At 40.2% G+C, this 18,902-nt stretch overlaps 2 protein-coding genes across 5 annotated transcripts; both read left to right on the top strand.

Moving 5' to 3' along the window:
• Positions 1 to 228: 228 nt before the first annotated feature.
• LOC120744786 (tripartite motif-containing protein 16-like) lies at positions 229 to 2,681 on the top strand. The gene has a single exon (XM_040049349.1). The coding sequence runs from the start codon at positions 275 to 277 to the stop codon at positions 1,943 to 1,945; it is 1,671 nt and encodes a 556-aa protein (XP_039905283.1). The 5' UTR covers positions 229 to 274; the 3' UTR covers positions 1,946 to 2,681.
• A 6,826-nt stretch (positions 2,682 to 9,507) lies between these two features.
• On the top strand, positions 9,508 to 18,274 carry LOC120744801 (zinc finger protein 436-like). Of its 4 annotated transcripts, none has more exons than XM_040049374.1 (4): positions 9,508 to 9,698; positions 12,840 to 12,930; positions 15,277 to 15,529; positions 16,362 to 18,274. In XM_040049374.1, the coding sequence occupies exons 3-4, from the start codon at positions 15,292 to 15,294 to the stop codon at positions 17,516 to 17,518; spliced, it is 1,395 nt and encodes a 464-aa protein (XP_039905308.1). In that variant the 5' UTR covers positions 9,508 to 9,698; positions 12,840 to 12,930; positions 15,277 to 15,291; the 3' UTR covers positions 17,519 to 18,274. The 4 variants fall into 4 exon arrangements, with proteins under 4 accessions (XP_039905308.1, XP_039905304.1, XP_039905307.1 ...); XM_040049370.1 differs by having other exon boundaries at positions 15,261 to 15,529; XM_040049373.1 differs by lacking the exon at positions 12,840 to 12,930.
• Positions 18,275 to 18,902: the final 628 nt, after the last annotated feature.

Raw genomic sequence — 18,902 nt, 5'->3', positions numbered from 1 at the left:
TTTTCCCTGTTGGTTTGTTTTTATAACTAAAAACTAAAAAATGAAGAAAAAAAAAAGACACAACCCCAAAAAAAGAACCCAAAATGAAACTCAGCACCTCCTCTCTATCCATGTTCCCTCCCCTTCCGATCTGCACTTTAACCGAAATATAGTGACTTGTAAGAGCTGACAGGCCCCATTAACTGTAGAAACACAAGATTTTTAGATCAGAGTTCAGAATAGTTTCAGTTATAAGGAAGTGAAACTCACACAGTCACTGACACTCAGAGAAGAAATGGCGACGAAAGGAGTTCAGCTGGACCGAGAAACTTTTTCTTGTTCAATCTGTTTGGATCTACTGAAGGATCCGGTGACTATTCCATGTGGACACAGCTACTGCATGAACTGTATTAAAGTCCATTGGAATACAGAGAATACAAAGCAAATCTACAGCTGCCCTCAGTGCAGACAGATTTTCACAGCAAGGCCTGTCCTGGTGAAAAACACCATGTTAGCAGTTTTAGTGGAGGAGCTGAAGAAGACTGGACTCCAAGCTGCTCCTGCTGATCACTGCTATGCTGGACCTGAAGATGTGGCCTGTGATGTCTGCACTGGAAGAAAAATGAAAGCCTTTAATTCATGTTTAGTGTGTCTGGCATCTTACTGTGAGAACCACCTTCAGCCTCATTATGATTCACCTACATTCAGGAAACACAAGCTGGTGGAGCCCTCCAAGAAGCTCCAGGAGAACATCTGCTCTCGTCATGATGAGGTGATGAAGATGTTCTGCCGTACTGATCAGCAGAGTATCTGTTATCTCTGCTCTGTGGATGAACATAAAGGCCACGACACAGTCTCAGCTGCAGCAGAAAGGACTGAGAGGCAGAGAGAGCTGGAGGTGAGTCGACAAAACATCCAGCAGAGAATCCAGGACAGAGAGAAAGATGTGAAGCTGCTTCAACAGGAGGTGGAGGCCATCAATCAGTCTGCTGATCAAACAGTGGAGCACAGTGAGAAGATCTTCACTGAGCTGATCCATCTCATCCAGAAAAGAAGCTCTGATGTGAAGCAGCAGATCAGATCCCAGCAGGAAACTGAAGTGAGTCGAGTCAAAGAGCTTGAGGAGAAGCTGGAGCAGGAGATCACTGAGCTGAAGAGGAAAGATGCTGAGCTGAAGCAGCTCTCACACACAGAGGATCACATCCAGTTTCTACACAACTACCCCTCACTGTCAGCACTCAGTGAGTCTACAGACTCATCCAGCATCAATATCCGTCCTCTGAGCTACTTTGAGGATGTGACAGCAGCTGTGTCAGAGGTCAGAGATAAACTACAGGACATTCTGAGAGAGGAATGGACAAACATCTCACTGACAGTCACTGAAGTGGATGTTTTACTGTCACAACCAGAGCCAAAGACCAGAGCTGGATTCTTAAAATATTCATGTGAAATCACACTGGATCCAAACACAGCACACAAACATATGTCATTATCAGAGGGGAACAGAAAAGTAACAGTAATGAATCAACAACAGTCTAATTCTAATCATCCAGACAGATTCACTGAATGGTTTCAGGTCCTGAGTAGAGAGAGTCTGACTGGACGTTGTTACTGGGAGGTGGAGAGGAAAGGGATAGGAGTTTATTTAGCAGTTGTGTACAAAAATATCAAAAGATCAGGAAATGAATGTGCATTTGGACGTAATGACAAATCTTGGGCATTAGACTGTGATACAAAGAGTTATACATTTTGGTACAACAATTATAAAACTCCTGTCCCAGGTCTTCCATCCTCCAGAGTAGGAGTGTACCTGGATCACAGAGCAGGTATTTTGTCCTTCTACAGCGTCTCTGAAACCATGACTCTCCTCCACAGAGTCCAGACCACATTCACTCAGCCGCTCTATGCTGGACTTTGGCTTTACTCTGATTACGGAAACAAAGCTGAGTTCATTAACCTTAAATAGACTAAAGTATTTCATTTTGGTGTGTATTTCTTTTTTCTCCATCATTGTTGTGACATCTCTGCACTGCACAGAGCTCAGCTGTCAGTCAAACATTATAGGTGGTACCCTGACGTCTTCTTGTTATTCTCTTGATGTTTTTCAGGGCCATTTTTTTTAGGTCGAGCTCTTTCCTGTTTCCTGGAGGCTATCACTACCCATGATGATTTTTTATTTACAAGCCAATATTCTATCCTTCTACAGCCTCCCTGAAACCATGGCTCTCCTTCAGATTCCAGACCACATTCACTCAGCCACTCTATGGACCGATTATACAGAACTGTAACAGCTGCAGAGCTCTGTGAACTCGGATAGACGGGGGAGATAGATGGATAGGTCTATCTACGTTACTTTCTCTGCTCCATTTTTCTTTCTCTCTCTCTTGCTGTCACTGTTTCCCATTACTGTTGTGCCAAGTGGAAATGCACCTGCAGTTTCATTGAAGGGCAATGTCTTTCTCTAAAATGAACTGACAGCCCGGATAGTCTGCATGACTTTAACACAGAATATCTGGGCTGTCAGTCAATTTTATGGTGTTTTGTCCTGCTCTGTGGTGAGGAGTGTGTTTCGGTGACTTACTTTTCAGTTTAGTGACCAACTCCTGGGTTTCTTTGTTTTCCTTCTTTAAAAGGTTTAGTGGCTTATTCATCTCTTTTAGTTATAGTATGAATAGGAAAATTAATAAAACTCTAACAATTTTGCACCCCTGTCTCCTTTTTTCAAACCAAACACCGTTTGTGTCTTCCCCCCACTTCCACTGGACCTTTTAGGGGAACGTAAAATCAATAGTGTGTTTTATGTAAATATTACCTATTTTAAAAAAAGAACAACTGCAGTTTTAATAATGTGTTTGGGTGTAGAGCAGGGGAAGCTTCATGCCCTCAGGTGACTGCATCTAGGAGACCTGACTGCACTTTAATTGTGTAGAGTTCTTCAGTTTGGAGTCCTGAAGTGTTGTGCTCTGCAGTGGTGCAAATTTTTTTATGTGTTGTCACCTATACACCTGTTTTTTCTGGCAGTGTAGTTACACTGTACTACTGGTTTGTACTGAGAAGTAGACAAAACAAACAAACTAACTTATGACACTAATGTATTTTTTAAACTTTTCTCTGTTCATTTGGAATATTTGAATTATTTTAAGGAAGAGAAATACTGCATTCAGCAGATTTGCACAAGAAACTGAGAAGAACGATTTTTTAAAGAGAGTTTTTTTTTATGTTGCAACAGATGATGTCATATTTTTACTGGTAGGAGTTGCTCAGCACAGCTTACAAAGCATCTTATTTTCATTGATATCGAATGTGAAACTCACACCTTTCTACACAACTGAATTCTGATTGGATTTCGTTTGTATTTGTTTACAAAAGTGTGAATACAAGAAGTGTGTGCATTAGTTTTTATTTGGTTATCGTCTTGTTTTTGCCAGAAAAAAAGGTTGTTGACAAAAATGATGAAAATTACCAGTGAACAAAATTCACACTACTGTCAACATGCTTTCTCGTTTCCTGCTCGTCAGATCTGGAGGTTGTAGATGGTGGAACCAACACGTTGTGACATATAAGAGCTGACAGACCCCATTCACAGCAGAAACCCATGTTCTTTTGATCAGAGCTCAGTCTAGTTTTAGTTTCAGGAAGTGAAACTAAGGCTACATTCACATTGCAGGTCATTGCAGGTCTACACAGCAAACGCGCTCTAGTGTGAACCCTTAAAGCGGCCCGCATGCGCAAAAGCAGACGTTACACACAACGCGCTCTGTTTAGACCCAGACCAAACAGTATTGTTTGACTGATGGCCTTAATATAAAGACTTGTTTCGGACTTTACGTTTCCCAATTTTGCTTTAAGTTATTTTGTTATTTTGTTATTTAAAAATGATCCTTATTGTTGTTTTAGAGAGGAGCGGTGCTTCAAAGGATAGCTGGAAATTTCTGTCAGAATCTGCAGATTATACAGTACAAATAAAATGTTCATGTTTCTCCAACGTTGTCTTCCCAACAGCTTCACTGGATGGCCAGGAAGCGTTCGTGTCTTATCGGGTGCTTCTTCGGAGCTGGTCTGTCTTGTGTCAGTGACGTAAAAGACGGATTTAATGCGACATGACCATTCAAACAGCAGTCGTTTTCTGAAACATCAGATATGTATCGGATTCAGCACCACATAGGAAAGTGACCCAGATCGGATTTGAAAATATTGGATTTGTGCTGTTGACATTGTCATACCATGATCGGATGGGTCGCATAGGGTCAAAAAAGTCGGATTTGATCCACTTTCGCCTGCAGTGTGAACGTAGCCTTAGAGTCACTGACATTACTCCTGTTCTGTTGAAAAACTCCATGTTAGTGGAACAACTAAGGAATGCTGGACTCCAAGATGCTCCTGCTGATCACTGCTGGACCTGAAGATGTTGCCTTTGATTTCTACACAGATAAAAAAAACTTCAAAAAAGGCTTCAAGTTCTGTTTAGTTTTTCTGGCTTCTTACTGTTAGAATCACCTTCAGCCACAGTGTAATGTTGTTCCATTAAAAACAAAAAGAAAAGAAACACAAGCTGGTGGAGCCCTCCAAGAAGCTCCAGGAGAACATCTGCTCTCGTCATGATGAGGTGATGAAGATGTTCTGCCGTACTGATCAGCAGAGTATCTGTTATCTCTGCTCTGTGGATGAACATAAAGGCCACGACACAGTCTCAGCTGCAGCAGAAAGGACTGAGAGGCAGAGAGAGCTGGAGGTGAGTCGACAAAACATCCAGCAGAGAATCCAGGACAGAGAGAAAGATGTGAAGCTGCTTCAACAGGAGGTGGAGGCCATTAATCAGTCTGCTGATCAAACAGTGGAGCACAGTGAGAAGATCTTCACTGAGCTGATCCATCTCATCCAGAAAAGAAGCTCTGATGTGAAGCAGCAGATCAGATCCCAGCAGGAAACTGAAGTGAGTCGAGTCAAAGAGCTTGAGGAGAAGCTGGAGCAGGAGATCACTGAGCTGAAGAGGAAAGATGCTGAGCTGAAGCAGCTCTCACACACAGAGGATCACATCCAGTTTCTACACAACTACCCCTCACTGTCAGCACTCAGTGAGTCTACAGACTCATCCAGCATCAATATCCGTCCTCTGAGCTACTTTGAGGATGTGACAGCAGCTGTGTCAGAGGTCAGAGATAAACTACAGGACATTCTGAGAGAGGAATGGACAAACATCTCACTGACAGTCACTGAAGTGGATGTTTTACTGTCACAACCAGAGCCAAAGACCAGAGCTGGATTCTTAAAATATTCATGTAAAATCACACTGGATCCAAACACAGCACACAAACATATGTTATTATCAGAGGGGAACAGAAAAGTAACAGTAATGAATCAACAACAGTCTAATTCTAATCATCCAGACAGATTCACTGAATGGTTTCAGGTCCTGAGTAGAGAGAGTCTGACTGGACGTTGTTACTGGGAGGTGGAGAGGAAAGGGATAGGAGTTTATTTAGCAGTTGTGTACAAAAATATCAAAAGATCAGGAAATGAATGTGCATTTGGACGTAATGACAAATCTTGGGCATTAGACTGTGATACAAAGAGTTATACATTTTGGTACAACAATTATAAAACTCCTGTCCCAGGTCTTCCATCCTCCAGAGTAGGAGTGTACCTGGATCACAGAGCAGGTATTTTGTCCTTCTACAGCGTCTCTGAAACCATGACTCTCCTCCACAGAGTCCAGACCACATTCACTCAGCCGCTCTATGCTGGACTTTGGCTTTACTCTGATTACGGAAACAAAGCTGAGTTCATTAACCTTAAATAGACTAAAGTATTTCATTTTGGTGTGTATTTCTTTTTTCTCCATCATTGTTGTGACATCTCTGCACTGCACAGAGCTCAGCTGTCAGTCAAACATTATAGGTGGTACCCTGACGTCTTCTTGTTATTCTCTTGATGTTTTTCAGGGCCATTTTTTTTAGGTCGAGCTCTTTCCTGTTTCCTGGAGGCTATCACTACCCATGATGATTTTTTATTTACAAGCCAATATTCTATCCTTCTACAGCCTCCCTGAAACCATGGCTCTCCTTCAGATTCCAGACCACATTCACTCAGCCACTCTATGGACCGATTATACAGAACTGTAACAGCTGCAGAGCTCTGTGAACTCGGATAGACGGGGGAGATAGATGGATAGGTCTATCTACGTTACTTTCTCTGCTCCATTTTTCTTTCTCTCTCTCTTGCTGTCACTGTTTCCCATTACTGTTGTGCCAAGTGGAAATGCACCTGCAGTTTCATTGAAGGGCAATGTCTTTCTCTAAAATGAACTGACAGCCCGGATAGTCTGCATGACTTTAACACAGAATATCTGGGCTGTCAGTCAATTTTATGGTGTTTTGTCCTGCTCTGTGGTGAGGAGTGTGTTTCGGTGACTTACTTTTCAGTTTAGTGACCAACTCCTGGGTTTCTTTGTTTTCCTTCTTTAAAAGGTTTAGTGGCTTATTCATCTCTTTTAGTTATAGTATGAATAGGAAAATTAATAAAACTCTAACAATTTTGCACCCCTGTCTCCTTTTTTCAAACCAAACACCGTTTGTGTCTTCCCCCCACTTCCACTGGACCTTTTAGGGGAACGTAAAATCAATAGTGTGTTTTATGTAAATATTACCTATTTTAAAAAAAGAACAACTGCAGTTTTAATAATGTGTTTGGGTGTAGAGCAGGGGAAGCTTCATGCCCTCAGGTGACTGCATCTAGGAGACCTGACTGCACTTTAATTGTGTAGAGTTCTTCAGTTTGGAGTCCTGAAGTGTTGTGCTCTGCAGTGGTGCAAATTTTTTTATGTGTTATCACCTATACACCTGTTTTTTCTGGCAGTGTAGTTACACTGTACTACTGGTTTGTACTGAGAAGTAGACAAAACAAACAAACTAACTTATGACACTAATGTATTTTTTAAACTTTTCTCTGTTCATTTGGAATATTTGAATTATTTTAAGGAAGAGAAATACTGCATTCAGCAGATTTGCACAAGAAACTGAGAAGAACGATTTTTTAAAGAGAGTTTTTTTTATGTTGTAACAGATGATGTCATATTTTTACTGGTAGGAGTTGCTCAGCACAGCTTACAAAGCATCTTATTTTCATTGATATCGAATGTGAAACTCACACCTTTCTACACAACTGAATTCTGATTGGATTTCGTTTGTATTTGTTTACAAAAGTGTGAATACAAGAAGTGTGTGCATTAGTTTTTATTTGGTTATCGTCTTGTTTTTGCCAGAAAAAAAGGTTGTTGACAAAAATGATGAAAATTACCAGTGAACAAAATTCACACTACTGTCAACATGCTTTCTCGTTTCCTGCTCGTCAGATCTGGAGGTTGTAGATGGTGGAACCAACACGTTGTGACATATAAGAGCTGACAGACCCCATTCACAGCAGAAACCCATGTTCTTTTGATCAGAGCTCAGTCTAGTTTTAGTTTCAGGAAGTGAAACTAAGGCTACATTCACATTGCAGGTCATTGCAGGTCTACACAGCAAACGCGCTCTAGTGTGAACCCTTAAAGCGGCCCGCATGTGCAAAAGCAGACGTTACACACAACGCGCTCTGTTTAGACCCAGACCAAACAGTATTGTTTGACTGATGGCCTTAATATAAAGACTTGTTTCGGACTTTACGTTTCCCAATTTTGCTTTAAGTTATTTTGTTATTTTGTTATTTAAAAATGATCCTTATTGTTGTTTTAGAGAGGAGCGGTGCTTCAAAGGATAGCTGGAAATTTCTGTCAGAATCTGCAGATTATACAGTACAAATAAAATGTTCATGTTTCTCCAACGTTGTCTTCCCAACAGCTTCACTGGATGGCCAGGAAGCGTTCGTGTCTTATCGGGTGCTTCTTCGGAGCTGGTCTGTCTTGTGTCAGTGACGTAAAAGACGGATTTAATGCGACATGACCATTCAAACAGCAGTCGTTTTCTGAAACATCAGATATGTATCGGATTCAGCACCACATAGGAAAGTGACCCAGATCGGATTTGAAAATATTGGATTTGTGCTGTTGACACTGTCATACCATGATCGGATGGGTCGCATAGGGTCAAAAAAGTCGGATTTGATCCGCTTTCGCCTGCAGTGTGAACGTAGCCTTAGAGTCACTGACATTACTCCTGTTCTGTTGAAAAACTCCATGTTAGTGGAACAACTAAGGAATGCTGGACTCCAAGATGCTCCTGCTGATCACTGCTGGACCTGAAGATGTTGCCTTTGATTTCTACACAGATAAAAAAAACTTCAAAAAAGGCTTCAAGTTCTGTTTAGTTTTTCTGGCTTCTTACTGTTAGAATCACCTTCAGCCACAGTGTAATGTTGTTCCATTAAAAACAAAAAGAAAAGAAACACAAGCTGGTGGAGCCCTCCAAGAAGCTCCAGGAGAACATCTGCTCTCGTCATGATGAGGTGATGAAGATGTTCTGCCGTACTGATCAGCAGAGTATCTGTTATCTCTGCTCTGTGGATGAACATAAAGGCCACGACACAGTCTCAGCTGCAGCAGAAAGGACTGAGAGGCAGAGAGAGCTGGAGGTGAGTCGACAAAACATCCAGCAGAGAATCCAGGACAGAGAGAAGTACTGTGACAACTGTGTTTTGTTTTGTTTTTTGTTTTTGTTTGATTTTTTAGATGGAGCTCTTTTCTGTGCCTTTTTTTTTTTTTTGCCATGGAGCCTATCACTGCTTCTCTTGCTCTAAACTTGGACTAAGCATTAAACTGACCATGGCGGCTTTAGGAAGTGCAGAAAAGGCGTCACCTGGTGGGTAAACACAGACATGACAACAAAAAAAAGTAAACTGCACAGACGTGACAATGGTTGAAAATATGTTTCAGAAAATGCACAGATTTTCTGAAACATGCAATAAGATCTTTTTAATATAACTTATGGTGTACAGAGCTGGTATTTGGCCCCTTCCTGATTTCTCTCTTATTTATATATCTATTTGTTTTTGCATATTTGTTGTTCAAATTTACATGTTTCAGATCATTAAACAAATTGTATTAATATGCAAAGATAACTCAAGTAAATCCACAAAGGAATTTTTATAACAATGATTTCATGTATTAAAGGAATAAAGCTATCCAAACCTAAACCAAAGTCTGAATTTAAATTACACTGAGCTGCTTTGGCATGATAAACATAAGACATAAACAGGCTATTCACCAGACTTAGGCTGGTGCACTGTGATTTCAGTTATGGGTTGGCACTTATTATTGGTCATCATATTGAAAAAATGCACATGTGGAAAGGCAGAATGTGCTAGGCATGCTTTTATGATCGGCTCCACCTATGCTGAGAAAGAAACTTTATGCATAGACTATTCCTTGGATCAATATTTAACTTGGATTATTTTAGAGTCATACATTCAGGTTTCTTCAAAGTACCAGTGAGGGGCTCGTAAGTAACTCGTTGAAATTGTACGAATGGCCTGAAGGGGGCAGCAATAACATTTTGATGCGTTTAATCTGCCGGAAATTAACAAGAAAACAATAAGAACGGAAATGACGCACGCTTACTACTTACCTCTGTGTTCAAGTGAGAGTTTATCGAGGCGAGATTAACTGCTGTTATCGAAGACATTCTCTCAGGTTGCAAAACAATCGTCCGGTATGAGGAGGAGATCAATCATCACCGCAGACTGCTGGATATCAGCCGGAAACTCGAGATAAAGTTACACATAAATTGGTATGTAAAACTGTGACGATCACAATGAACTAACGCAGGAATACGACTCATGTAGGACACTGATCGGAGCCCAGATTGTAGACAGAAAGAGTAAATCAATGAGCAACTATGACCTGTTTGTATAGAAATAACACAAGTTCCCTTTTAAACGGTAAACTTCTTTTAGCGTTACACACGAGGAAGTGATTTTACTGGAAGGCTTCGTGTATTAAAGTCAAACAGAGACAAAGAAAGCTTCTGCTTTCTGCACAGTGCCGTAGGTCTCTCTCAACATCGCCATGTGGCTGTTGTGCAGGTCTTCCCAGCTACCATATACACTTTGGAGAAGCACAAAAAAAATAACATAAAAATAAAACCTAGTGCGCGTCTACATTGCTGTTTACGGCTAAACGCACCTTCACAAATCGTTTGTGTGGTGCCTTTACGTATACACCGTAAAGTCAGAAATTCGGACCATACAAATTTCTTATTCTTAAGTATACTTGTTTGTGATATGCGCATGTTATTCCCCTTTTTTCAGTTTACTGTTGTGATTTTAATACTTCAGCCAAGAGTTATTTACATTACTTTTCCATCTCTTTAAATCTTTAAATATATAAACTAGTTTTCAACAAACAAAAAATCTTGTTCAACGCTGCGATTATTTTACATCTTGTTTTACTGCCGCGCTGAAGAGATAAAGCCCCCAGCTCTCTCTTGCTTTTTCTCCTCACTTTTGCATAGATAGATGTAGCCTGTCTTTCAAACTGTAATATGAACAGACCTATTCCCTTTAGAGACAACAATTAAATATAAAATTCTGTTTCTATGTCATATTATTTTAAACCCCCGGCCAACAGTAGACCTGAAAATTATGAAGAGCATTGATAAGTGTAAACTTGACTAGTGACGCTTTGCAGTTAAGAGTGAAGGTAAATGGCAGACTAAATATATCTATTTAATGTCAGACACACTGAAGTGAGAGTGTTTGTGACTTGTTAAGGTACCATGCAAAAGTCTTGAGCCACCCCTCATCTCTTCATATTATGAGAAGAAAATTGGAAAACGGTTATTGAAACGCATGCAAACATGCATGGAAATCCAGTATGTAAGGCTAAAACAGAGTTTGTACAATTCTATGAGCTTGAAAGGCAACACTTGGTATGACCACCTGTGTTCCTCAACACAGCCTGAAATCTGTTAAAATTAGCTTTCTTCTTGAATGACAGTCCAAAGCTCTCGACTGAGTTTGAGTTAGATGCCTGTTTTATGCTTGATTGGAAAAAAAATCCTCTGATAATTGTCAGGTACAAGGGCTGGACTGAAAAAAGTGAAAGAGCAGCTTTGAAAGACCTTCTGAAAGGCTGGAGAAGTATTACTCAAGACCTCTGTAAAACATTACCAGAAACTGGCTCCTTGGATGCAAAATATAAAGATTGGCTGAAGACTTTTGCACATCACTGGTATCTGTTTTAAGTTTGCCATCATTATATGTTGGGAAGTTCGGTGAGTTATGTGAGATAGGCTATTTATACATTCTAATTAGATCTGTAGTTCACAATTTGGTAAAAATACTTATTATGAGGAAATTCATGGCCTGATTCAAACCCTACATTAAATATGGACAGTATGAAGGATTACAGTAGTGACTGCACTGCACTGAGCTTTGGATGTGCTGCTGCTCCATGGTGCTGAAGCTCTTTGGCTTCACATCATTATGTGGTACCCTTGTGAGGTCTCTTAATTATTACGGTAGTATAGAAACTGAGCTGAAGAAGTCGCTCAAAAGCCAAACACTAAAATGCAATAAAAAGTCCAGAAAAAAGCAGATTGTCCCAAAGCCAGCTAAAATGATAAAATCTCAGTCTAAGAATATAAGAACACTTTGTTGGTAATATGTTTATATAGGAAGTAACAAAGTACAAATACTTTGTTACTGTACTTAAATAGAATTTTTGGCCTTCTGTGCCTTACTTGAGTACTTTTTACTTTTACTTCTTACATTTTCAAAACAGGCTTGTTACTTTTGGTTTAACGGATATGAGGGAAGCTATTATTTCATGTCACTGCACTCCTTCAAACATCAAACCGATTTAAGCGTGAACAGTAACACATGAGGGGCAATCCTGTTCTTGTATTAATCACCAGGGTATGTTGATAAAAAAGGCATTAAAGAGGCACAAATGGTGTCCGATAGTCAGGGTTTTTTTTAATGTGGGTTGCGTTTTCTTCTTCTTTTCTTATTTTTGGCACAACACCAGAACAACTGCAGGTGTCCATAAGTTGCAAGTGTGATACTTCAGCCTCTAACTAGCCCTGCAGAAGAGTAGTGAGCATAAAGGGAGCAATGTTTTTTAGTGGCAGGTGATTTCAAATGCAGCATTTCTATTAGCTCAACAAACATCAGCTAACACACAAACTGTTTGTGTGGAGTTTGTCTCACAGCGTGTTGCAAGCTAAAGGTGCAGCTGCTGTATTGCACTGGGAGTGAAAAGAAAGAGCTAACTTCACTCAGAGATGGAGAAAGATAAGAGAGATAGGACAGGAGAGGATAAAGAGAGCTTAGATTTAAAGGGAAGGACTGCTCATTTAAAGCTTACATTTAAGTCCTTGTGCTTTTAAACCAGATATTGGGTTTGTACATGTGACACTTTTTTTTTTAAATATATATTGTAAAACATGCTGCAAAACAAACATGAGGTAGACTGTTATTTAAAGGCTGCATTAAAATAGATAAACAGGTTAGTTTGCTGTACTGTGATGGATTTAAAGTAAAGATCAGTGTGTTTGACTGGTGTACAGTGGCCGTCCAGTATAAAGACAGCACAAACTGTATACTGTCAGTGTAGAGCAGTTGTGTCGTACTCCAGTCCTTGTGGGCCTGTGTCCTGAAACTTTTCCATGTGTCCCTCCTGCAACACACCTGAATAAACTTAGTAGGTCATTAGCAACACTTGACTGCATGCTGCGGTAGCAACCCCTAAACCTACTCAAGTAAACTGAAGTGACGTAAAGTGTTTGGAAAGATGTACTTCTAAAACTACGTGCACCGTGTTCATTCAGTCATGAGCTGCTGTTACATGAATCAAATTGCTGAACTGCCACCTCAGCATGCAGTCAATTTCTATAGAGTGTTGCTAATGACCTACTTATGTTATTCAGGTGTGTTGCAGCAGGGACACATGGAAAAGTTTCAGGACACCGGCCCTTGAGGACTGGAGTTTGACACCATGAAACATCTGGTCGAATTCAGGTGGAATTGGACTTAAGTAGAGAATGTCTATAATTTTGCCAGCCTTCTGCATATCCTCTTTCTCTACATGCATGAATCTTCTCTGTGGTCTACCTTTTTCTTACGGCTTTGCAGCTTCATTCGAAGTACTGCTTCCATTTTCTCCATACACTCCCTTCACTCATTAGTACATATCCATATTTATCCTTAAACATGCTAACCTGCTGCACATCTTTTCCAGCTTGATCTCTGCCTAGCCACCCAGTGTTCCTGTTGACTGACTATCCTCCTTTTTCTTTGCTAACCTCTTCCTTTGAATACTTTCCTGTAGTTCCTCTGTCCATCAACAAGTCTCTTTGTTCTCTTTCCTCTCTCCAAAGGATACATCAATCACCTGGTTGTGAGTTTCCCTCACGACTACAACTGTACCTTCCCATTCATCTGGCAACACGTTCCTACTAGGGCTGGGTATCGTCACTGATTTCTAGAATTGATTCTATTCCGATTCACAAGGTCCTGAATCGATTCAATTCGACTTGAATCGGGGAAATTTTGCCTCAGACAGTCAGAAATATTATAATTCTGATCATTTATCAGTACATATCCATATTTTTATATCTATAAAAAGAAAGCTGACATTTGTGAGACTTTATCAGAGGTGTAAGCATCACAGCAGATGCCTTTTGTGTCAAAGTAACTGAGCATTAAACACGGAAAAACATGAAGGCGATTTTCCTGGCCTGGCTTTTTATAGCAGATAACCTTAAAAACGTAGTAGAACAAAAACTGAAGAAACCTATGAATCAACATATAAACATTACCTGATGCTGATGAAGTGAAGCAGAGTAAAGTTACAGAGGTTTTATTAGAGACACAGCTAAGCGTTTTGCAATTTTGCATAATTCTAAAAAGTTTAAATTTCTTCAGTATTGAACAGCAGAAATGAGGCTTTCTTGTTGGAAGTCAGTTAGATTAACAAAAACAACAACAAAAAAACAGTGCCCGACAGCGCTGTACATAACGGTAGACTGGTGGGTAATAAGCAAGCAAATAATGCAGAAAACAGAGCTGTTTAGATGGGAAACTGTTGTTGAAGTACACTGAGAGAGTGAGCGAGAGAGCGCTGCAGGAAGTGTGATATTTTTTTTTTTTTTTTTGCGTGGTGGAAGTAAAACAGGAAGAGGGAATTAACGATGATGCTTATGTGAAGCGACATGTAAAGCGTAGTTTGGATCTTCTTTTGTGGCTGGTTCAATCAACTTTGTTTGGAGAGAGACAAAACCTGAAGCTTCAGAATCTAGCACAAAACAAGATTTAAGCACAAAGTGCAGCCCCGCTGACACATCAGAATCTGTGAGCTCTCGGCTTTCAGCCCCGACGGCGTGTCCATGCCGTCGGGTGAGAAACTGTTTCCGATGCGTTGGCGAGTCCGCGCTCTCATTTACTGCTTTAGCCGTTTGGTGGTTCTCGAAATTTTGTGAGGTTTAACCTGAGACTCTAGCATTTTGGGCAAACTAAATTCATATTTAAAAATCGATTCAGGATTCGATATCACATTATTCAAGCTAGAATCGATTTTAATCGGAAAATCAATAATCAAAACCCACCTCTAGTCCCTACCACCCAGAGCCTGTCTCAACTCCTTCCAGAACTCTGTGGAACATTTTTCCTTCTTCAGCTTCTACCATTTAATCCTTGCTTCTTCCTTCACTTGTTTCCTCTTCTTGATATTTGAAGCCATACCATAGACTGCCATCCGATGCTGCCTAGCTGCATTCTCGAATAACACCACCTTCGGGTGTCTTTGCTTTCAGACCGCACATTCTGCATAAGCTGTAATCCACCTGTGTGCTCCCTTCTCCACTCTTATCTGTCACCCTAAATTCCTCCTCCTTGTTGATCCATGTGTTCACTACAGTTGTTTCCATCCTTTTCATGAAACCCACCATCATCTTTCCTGCACTACTTAACAGGAATACCATACCAACCCAAGACCTCCTTGTCTCCTCTTTTCGCTTCACCTACATTAACATCTGCAGCTAGTAATCATTAAATATAGATTTTTTTTCTCATGGAAAGGATTTTCTGTCATGTAGTTACTGATGTTTGTTATCTCACAAAAGTGACAATCAAAAAGTGTTTTAAAACATACGTTTCTTAGAACCTCCCCTAATGTTTTGTACTCTGCTATTAAGGGTGCTAGAACTCAAGAGTGACTCGCACAGGTGCTCTTGAAACATTTGTGCACTTATTCACATATATGAGAGACATGCTCATAGTGTAGAGGCATACTGGAAGATATTTTTTAAAATGTTTGTTTTCTTGTCATCACATCAATAACCTCTTTCTAGTGTCCCTTTTATTAAGACCTCCCACAGCAACATGAAGTGTGAGGAAGAGGAGGGTCTGGATGACCAGCAGATGTGTAACCAGGAGAGTACCTCCAGTATGGACCAGGAGGACTCGGAGCCTCCACAGATTAAAGAGGAACAGGATGAACTCTGGATCAGTCAGGAGGAAGAGCAGCTTGTAGTGAAGCAGGAGACTGAAGGCATCATCATCTGGACTGGGGGAGAGCTAGATATTATGTGGAAGCCTGAAATAAAATTACACAGAATAGGTATGTGAAACTTCAAAATACCATTTATGTATTTTTTCCCCTAAACCTTTAACATTGAACATTAAACCTACATTCTCATAAGCCAAAGTGGAAACTGACTTCTTTCGTTCTGGTGAGGATTTCACTTCCCAGGTCCTTGGCCTCTGAACCATACTTAGCAATTTTTAATGCAACTGCAAATGCAGGACGGTTTGGTGAAAAAAAAAAAAAAAAAAAAAAGAAACTCAAAAACCAAAGGCAAAAAGTAAAACTCTCTCCCATGACGTTCTGCAGGAAGTACTCAGATTCAAGCATAATCAAAGATGGACAAGCTGCCCCAAGCTTTTGGGCTCTCAATTTCTAGAGGGTGGTCTTTTATTCACCCACTTATTAATTTCAACTCATGACTTCACCCATGGCAGACATTAAGCTTCAAAAGATTGAAAACTGTCCAGTTTTCTGATTATTATTTTTAGCGTGGTCACTCTGACCTGAAAATCTATTAAATATCCCCCCTTGTCAAAGCATTCCCCCTTTGAAGTGCCCTGAGGAACCTAAGTGCTATCTTTCTTCTACTACATGAAAGAAGACTGCCTGGACAGAAAACAGTCTACTAGTGCAGATACCTAAATACAACATATAGATGTGCTTGAAACAGCCCATATGTGAGATGAATACATTGCTTCTAAATAGGTGAGACATTATATGAGAATTAAAATAAAGTGTCCTTCAGTGCTGTTCTATAATATTCTAGTGTGAACGTGTGATAATTTTGAATACTAGATTTACAACCTGAAATACCCAGTTGTTTTTTTTTTTTTTTCATATCATTTTTGTCCATGTGTCACATCAGATCTCCCGCAACAATATATGTGTATGGAGGAGGAGGCTATGAATAACCAGCAGGTTGATAACCAAGATAGAAACTCCAGTCTGAACCAGGTCGACCCAGATCCTCCACAAATTAAAGAGGAACCGGAGGAACTCTGCACCAGTCAGGAGGGAGAGCAGCTTGTTCTGAAGCAGGAGGCTGATATCTTTATAGTGACTCCTATTTATAAGGAAAGTGACCACAGTGAATCAGAACCAAACTGTGACCATCTCCTTTCTTACAACTCTCCTGAACCACAGAGCCAAGATCAGAAAGAAAGTGAGCATGTGCAGACAGGATCAACTAGATATGCAGAGCCGAAGAAGAGAAGACATCACAGTAACAAAACAGATAACTGTCCAGTGACGGAGAGTCAGTGCAAAACTGACATAAGTGAAAAGTCATTAAAATGTGACACCTGTGGAAAAACTTTTCAGTATAAATACAGGCTGACTAAGCATCTAAGAGTTCACACAGGTGAGAAACCTTACTCTTGCAGCACTTGTGGGAAAAGATTCAGTCAGCTCATACATGTGAAAAGCCATATGGCAATTCACACAGGTGAAAAGCCATATTCTTGCAGCTCTTGTGGGAGAAGATTCACAAAGAAATCAACTTTAGATCATCATGAAAGGATTCACACAGGTGAGAAACCCTATTCTTGTAGCACCTGTGGCAAAGGTTTCAGTCAGACGATACACTTGAAAACTCACATGAGAATCCACACAGGTGAGAAGCCCTATTCTTGTGAAACCTGTGGGAAATGTTTCAGTGACTCATCAGCATTCAGAGTTCATGTTAGAATTCACACTGGTGAGAAACCTTATTCTTGCATTGCTTGTGGGAAAAGTTTCCGTCACATGATAAACTTGAAAACTCACATGAGAATTCACACAGGCGAGAAGCCCTATTTTTGTGGGACCTGTGGGAAAGGATTTACTCAGAGAAAACACTTGAAAACTCACATCAGAATCCACACAGGTGAAAAGCCATATTCATGTAGCACCTGTGGAAAAGAATTTAGAGATCAGTCAACATTAAGAAAACATATCAAAACCCACACAGGGGACAAGCCACGTTCTTTTGACACCTGTGAGAAAAGATGCAGTCAGACAAACATAGAAACTCACACAGCTTAAAAGTTTCATCCTTAGAGTCTATCAGAGCCGTCAGACATAGCAGTGTGTTAATGGTAAAACTCACACTAGTGAGAAACCAAATAACTCCAAAACCAGAAGGAAGAGATGAACTTACATTCAGGTCAATGAGCTACATTTTATCTCCTGGACAGTAAAAACACTTTTTGTATTGTTTGTTTGCCTTATACTTATGATGTAGGGGAAACCCAGATTTTTACATTTGTCTGAGCAGATATATATGTACATCTATCAGGCATAGTATTATGACCAGTGAACAACATTATCTCTACATTTTGGCTCTTGTTGGGGGGTAGGATATATTAGGAAGCAAATAAACATTCTTCCCTCAGAGTTGATGAGCTAAACAGGAAAAATGGTTGAGTGAGTGAGGTTGACTTTGGGTCAGACAACTGGGTCAGAGTATCTTCAAGAATGCAGCTCTTATGGGATGTTCCCGGTCTGCAGTGGTCAGCATGTATCCAACGTGGGCCAAAGAATGAAAAGTGGTGAACCAGTGATGGTCTCATAGACAGCCACGGCTCACTGATCCAAGTGGGATCAAAGGCTGGCCCATGTGGTCCGGTCCAACAAACAACTCCCAAAACAGAGTTAATGCTGGTTCTAATAGAAAGGTGTTAGAATATACAGGGAGGGCAGAATTATTAGGCAAGTTGTATTTTTGAGGAATAATTTTATTATTGAACAACAACCATGTTCTCAATGAACCCAAAAAACTCATTAATATCAAAGCTGAATGTTTTTGGAAGTAGTTTTTAGTTTGTTTTTAGTTTTAGCTATTTTAGGGGGATATCTGTGTGTGCAGGTGACTATTACTGTGCATAATTATTAGGCAACTTAACAAAAAACAAATATATACCCATTTCAATTATTTATTTTTACCAGTGAAACCAATATAACATCTCCACATTCACAAATATACATTTCTGACATTCAAAAACAAAACAAAAACAAATCAGCGACCAATATAGCCACCTTTCTTTGCAAGGACACTCAAAAGCCTGCCATCCATGGATTCTGTCAGTGTTTTGATCTGTTCACCATCAACATTGCGTGCAGCAGCAACCACAGCCTCCCAGACACTGTTCAGAGAGGTGTACTGTTTTCCCTCCTTGTAAATCTCACATTTGATGATGGACCACAGGTTCTCAATGGGGTTCAGATCAGATGAACAAGGTGGCCATGTCATTAGTTTTTCTTCTTTTATACCCTTTCTTGCCAGCCACGCTGTGGAGTACTTGGACGCGTGTGATGGAGCATTGTCCTGCATGAAAATCATGTTTTTCTTGAAGGATGCAGACTTCTTCCTGTACCACTGCTTGAAGAAGGTGTCTTCCAGAAACTGGCAGTAGGACTGGGAGTTAAG

Source organism: Simochromis diagramma, unplaced genomic scaffold (assembly GCF_900408965.1).
Source record: "Simochromis diagramma unplaced genomic scaffold, fSimDia1.1 OVJJ01000355.1, whole genome shotgun sequence".
NCBI classification, from domain to species: domain Eukaryota; kingdom Metazoa; phylum Chordata; class Actinopteri; order Cichliformes; family Cichlidae; genus Simochromis; species Simochromis diagramma.
Note: the sequence above shows the minus strand (reverse complement) of the source record. Positions and strands in the feature narration are given on the sequence as shown.